Genomic DNA, 6,120 nt, shown 5'->3' with positions numbered 1-6,120 from the left:
AGCTTAACCAGTTTTTCTGTTTTACGCAAAAGAAAATAAACCAAGAAAAAAGTCTGCAGTTGTGTAATTAAAGATATTCTGTACCTTATTTTTGATTTTTCTTCGGATCTTTTTAAGAGATTTTTCCTCGGCTTTAGACAGTGGAAGACGAGTAGGAACGGGATATCCTTCAGCAAGAAGTGTGCGCTTTTCCTCTTCTGTGAGTACCAAAGTGCCCGTTGAACCTTTCTGAAATTACAATAATTCACCAAAGTTATGTTAGACTCACGGCAACATATGAAAGATTGCATTTATTTATCAGTGATTGGTCAAAGTTGAGTTTGCTTACCAGGGGTAATTCTTTCGTGGTTCACTTAAAAATCAAGAGCTGAAGCAAATAAAAACTATGTCGTTACCGGCTGGCTGCTAATGAGCGGAGTGTTGATTGGCTGCCGCGAGTGGTGTGACACGTACAGATGAGGCCGCCGCGCGGGCGCCGCTGCAGACACAGGGGTTGCCGCCTCGTGCGCGGGAGACAGCGCCCCTTCGCTGTCCGACGAAGATAGCGATGATGGTGGCGTGGGCGGGAGAGAGAACCCTGGAAATATAAGTTATGATTTTTAAGAGTCGTAAACGTTGTAAACATAAACTTAAATAAAATAATCATTACTTAAACTAACGAAGATTGCTGTTCCAACTTTATTAATGTCATCGAAGGTGGTTATTCTACGTTAAGCTTGCCGCACCTGTATATCTTCACCATTACTACTTATTGTACTGCTAGTGAGTCTTCTGGCAAAATCTTTTGATATGTCATTGTATTTTGGTAAAGTACCCGAACCAGTGCTGATCACTTTGATAGACAAATTGATGAACTTGTTGGACCCGAGCGAGTTGGCGAGCCGCGGCGCCGCACTCAGTAGTAGTTGTGGAACGCCTGCCGCGCCTACTTTCTGTAGCACTATATTTAGTGGCCATCTAAAGAAGTTACGTTTATTTAGGAAATGTACCTGAAGCAGAGCTAGTCACTTTGATGGACAACTTGTTGGACCCGAGCGAGTTGGCGAGCCGCGGCGCCGCACTCAGTAGTAGTTGTGGAACGCCTGCCGCGCCTACTTTCTGTAGCACTATATTTAGTGGCCATCTAAAGAAGTTAACGTTTATTTAGGAAATTTACCTGAAGCAGAGCTAGTCACTTTGATGGACAACTTGTTGGACCCGAGCGAGTTGGCGAGCCGCGGCGCCGCACTCAGTAGTAGTTGTGGAACGCCTGCCGCGCCTACTTTCTGTAGCACTATATTTAGTGGCCATCTAAAGAAGTTACGTTTATTTTGGTAATATACCTGAAGCTGAGCTGGTTACTTTGATGGACAGCTTGTTGGACCCGAGCGAGTTGGCGAGCCGCGGCGCCGCACTCAGCAGTAGTTGTGGAACGCCTGCCGCGCCTACTTTCTGTAGCACTGCAGGCGGCATGTGTATGGTGCCCGTCTGCAAGAATTATCAATTTATTTATTACAGAAGTTGATTGATGCCTCCTTATAAGCTTTAAGCCCGTATGTATGCACCGCTCAGTAAAACTTTGTTGTTTGATAAGGATGGTAAAGTATTTACAATTTTAATATTATCTTGAAAAAGTAATACTGTCTGATATAAAATTACCATTTATTAGATGTATATTTAATTTGTTTGTTAAATAATTAACTACAAACTAAGAATGCTTTTCTACCAGTCCACCGAGCGGGCGATGAAAATAAAGTATTAAAATATTAAATTTATTCATATTATAAATAAAAATAATATAAAATGAATAGCCTTCAAGGCTCTATAGTACTATACCCATATAATTATGAAACTAGCCATTTTAGGCTTTATTCGAAGCCCATGAGTGAGGAACAATTTAAGTTTTGTATTTCGCGGTCATTCACTCTTACTATGTTGTAGATGTATTGAGTACAGTGACCTCATAAAAAGTAATTGTGAATTAATATTTTTTCCTACGTACATTCTAAATGGTGGGTATTATTTACGCAAGTTATGAATAACATTTTAGCACTAAACCTATTTACATATATTTTTAGATCAGCACTAATTTTGCAAACTCAGTAAAAAAGTAGTTCGCACTATTGGGCCATGTAGTTATCCAGACAAATTAAATTATCAACTGTTGAAAATATAATATTTTTTATTTAAATGTCGGTAATTTATATTTAAAAGTATTTTTGATAATGATTAACTAAAAGAGGTATTAATGGTAGACTTAACATTCTTTTCCACAGTTTTGCATCTAAGATACAAATGGTATGCAAAAAGAATTTATTCTGTGCTCAGATGCATTAACGCAGTTTTTAAATGGCCCACCGGTTATAATTATTGTAATTAACGCATAATTACGGCGGATCTCACGCACAGCGGAAGATCCAAACTGGCACCGACATTGCGGCGAAAGTTGGCAGGTTAGCGTTGCTTGAACTCTGTCGACCTTCGCTTTTTGTACGCTGTCATGGCACCGTGGTAAGGACAAGAAATAGCTAAATTTTTGGTAAGTATTGCTAGGAGGCTGATTATTGGAGATTGGATCTCCAAGGATGTGTATTGTGAGCCTTTTTCTATTCAAGATAGACCGTTACCACTCTCTTCTTCTGAGGGCTCCTGATTACAGAATCGGCAGTTAAGCAATAGTGATACTTAATAACACTACGGCTATTTCTTCAAAATACGAATCATGGGAACAAAACCCGCGTCTCGGCGTGACTTCCCAAATTATATCCGCCAAAGAATTACCAATTGTTATATTATAAGTATCTTATTGTTTCTGCAAGTTGTCTGTGTAGTTATGTCTTCGTGATATTTAACTTGAAGTGTTTAAATTTAATGGTTATGTTCACCTCGTCCTTCAGTTAATGTTAACCGAATTATAAGATTTTTATACAGTATCAGATTTTCAGCCACAGACAAAGTACATTCGACCATAATGCTTTGAAAATTGTTCCCAAACAAACCACTTGGTGTGATTGATTCAGGCTACTATTTACCGATATAAGATGAATGAAATTAAAATGGGTGCTCATGCTCAAATATGAATATTCTAACTTATTTTACTTTTTTAAATGAACTATCAATTATTTTCATTGATTTTAATTTTGGAACCCGCAAATAAGGTGGCTAGAACTAATCACATTTATCTAGTGTCGAGGAAATTCATTCCGAGATGTTACTAAGATTCGTGGGGTAAAAACAAATTAACTTTATAAAAAACTATCAATTTCCTTACCGTGTGGTCAATGACATAGTCGAGGTGTGTGACTGGAGTGCCTGGTGTGGGTGACGGTGGACAGGAGGAGGCCGGGGACTCTGGCTCCGACTTTGGCTCGGTCTTCACCTCCCGCACGGGGGAGTCGCTGGACCGTCGCCGACTGCTCCACGCGCTCGCTGGCATGGCTGGGTAACACTCGTCTTCCATGTCTGAAAAGTAAAGAGGAATAACTAAATATGCAGTTGAAATGAGGAAAGATACAAAAACACCAAAAAATATCTCAGACTTGAGTATTTGATCTCTTTGATATAAGACCTTCAGACAAAGACAGGCAAAAATTTAAGTTTTTCTAACGGCCGCCTTTTCGGATATGGAACCCAAAAAAGGGAAGAATTTTTTCGTGTCTTTTTCTTTCCCTTTTGTATTAAAACTGAAAACATCAATCCTAAGCAAATTGTTATTACCCGTCACTATGAACACAAAGATAGACAGAATTTTCACCTAATTATACTTTACTGGTCTATAAAAGACACATTAATTGGCTTTGTGTAGTCGGTGTAATGTTAATTACTCTCTTAGTTAGCAAACTTCCTAATGTTCACAGTAATGAAGCGCAATGAAGCGTGCCCCGAAGGAAATAACGTACATTGGTTGTTGCATGCTGATAATGTATTCATTAATACTTTGTTTAATCGTATTTACCGTCAAGTTTCCGCTACAATGGACCAAGTACAGTACACATATGTCTTACTTAACATCTAGTGTCATATAACTACATCGATGTTATTTAATGAACTGAGGGGCTAATCATGTCGAGTTATGAACAGTACATTCACTTACATCACATTTTAGGGGTAATATTACAATATGTTAAATACTTATATCATGTTGGTAAACATGACAAACTTATTTTATTATTGGAGATATACGCATTTTATCCTTTACATCATTATGTTTATTGAACCCATTTGTGTACATACAAAACAATATAAAAAAAGGTAAATAAGTTGTAACAATACTGGCCATACATTCAATCCGTGTTACATACTCGTATGTTAATTGTTTAACAATATAGGAATTACTGCATTATACTTGCATCAGCTTGAGTACATACTAATTAAATCATTGCATTCAAATGGGCACGCATGATTAACTCATCATTTAGAATCGTTGATTTCCAGAACGAAAAGTAATTAACGCACATTTAGCGCTTTCGAATATATTTTAAGGCATATGGATCGCTTTTGAAAAAAATATATATTCACATTTAGCGCGTCCAGAACTGAGAACCAGAACACATATGTACATGTATGTATATACTCAATATGATAATCGTATAAAAAATAAAATAATAAAAAATAGAATACCTAGGAAGTTCTCCATACAAAATAAAAACATATTAGTAAATGGTAGAAGTATGTTATAAAAACCTTCTCAAGTGTCGACATTTCTAAAATAGCGTAATAATTTTATTTTATTCACCTATTTTATCACCAAGCCAAAAAGCTGAACGTGGCCTTTCAGTCTTTTCAAAACTGTTGGCTCTGTCTGCCCCGCAAGGGACCGGTCTATATGTATGTATAAATACATTTTTATTTAAATAATATTTAATATTATTTTATATAACGATCATCTACGTAAACTGTGCATAGCTCCGTCTGCGGTCATCAGTCGGCCATCCATCTTGCTTGACATTATTTTATAGGTTATTAAGCTTTATTGAGTATGTCATTTATTCAAATAAACTTGACGACATCTTCTATTTGGGTTTTGCTGATGAGGTATGAAATGATGACGTCCAAGGGGACGACAGAACCGTACATTGTAAAAGGCACGCCTCACTTTTAGCTTTTTGTAGACTTGATGGGTATAGAATATCAGTTAAACCTATAAACATTTTAAAACTTTAAGAAGAGACAAATAAGTATTTAATATAAATAAAATTATTATTATAAATTTACAATTAGCGGCTCAACAGACGGGTATAGGTTGAAAATATATTTTTTCATACTATAGGTATATTTAAATATAATTAACCATTTACTTATTGTACGCATTTATAAAGACATGATTTTTAATAATCTTAAAGTATAATAATATCATAATAAATGTTCAAGTTATTTGTGTGTGAAATAGAAATATTAATAAATTATTTAAATAAGAACTTCTCTAGATCAGAGCTTGACTAAAGTATAATATGGTCATGATTACACAAGACCACTTTTTAAGCTTCTTTGACATTTAAGCAAACATCATTGGTCGTCTACCCAATAAAATTTTACCTTTCACTGAAATCGGAATATTAAAACCAAAAGAGACTGCTTTTAAAGTATCAGCAATATTTACCTTTGTATAAATATCATATATTTATTAAATAAAACTCCTATGAATAAAAAATATATAATATTCGAGCGCAAATCGTTTTCGCCTTTCGATCCGACAGCGATCTCATTCCTGGGACCTTGTTGGTGTCAAAAATGAAATTACTGAAATTATGGACAATTATATCCGTAATGTGTAAGGAAAATCATCTGACTGGTCGGTCCAAATATGGTTCTCCATTTAAACACAGAGAGTCAAAATATGTTATTTATTAATTCAAAAGATCTTATATGCGTATCTTATTGAAATAATAAATATTGTTTTATGAATAAAACGTATCTCCATAATCAATTTTCATGATATATTTTTGTCATTTACAGGTGTGATGTAATTAAAGTTGTAGGTCATATAAAAAGACAAGCCGTATGCATGATTGTCTTGTAAAAATCTACAGCAGAAATAAAGAAGACGATAGATGACGCCAGTAGTTTGTTTACGAAAATCAATTACTTTGTAATCAATAGCAATTGGTGCTAAATACGTGGGTTCAATTGATAACGAGTGAA

General features: G+C 35.6%; 1 protein-coding gene across 1 annotated transcript in view; it reads right to left on the bottom strand.

Annotated features, from left to right (window-relative positions):
* Positions 1–6,120, bottom strand: part of LOC106139231 (cyclic AMP response element-binding protein A) — a 73,730-nt gene that overhangs the window by 2,237 nt on the left and 65,373 nt on the right. Inside the window, exons 3-6 of the mRNA XM_013340628.2 lie at positions 3,251–3,441; positions 1,323–1,467; positions 396–577; positions 85–228 (exon numbers count right to left, since the gene is read on the bottom strand). Of these exons, the coding sequence (XP_013196082.1) occupies positions 85–228; positions 396–577; positions 1,323–1,467; positions 3,251–3,441 (662 nt within the window). The remainder of the gene's footprint in view (positions 1–84; positions 229–395; positions 578–1,322; positions 1,468–3,250; positions 3,442–6,120) is intronic.

Source organism: Amyelois transitella, chromosome 6, assembly GCF_032362555.1.
Source record: "Amyelois transitella isolate CPQ chromosome 6, ilAmyTran1.1, whole genome shotgun sequence".
Lineage (NCBI taxonomy): Eukaryota > Metazoa > Arthropoda > Insecta > Lepidoptera > Pyralidae > Amyelois > Amyelois transitella.
The sequence above is the reverse complement of the archived record's forward strand: the minus strand, read 5'-3'. Positions and strand labels throughout refer to the sequence as shown.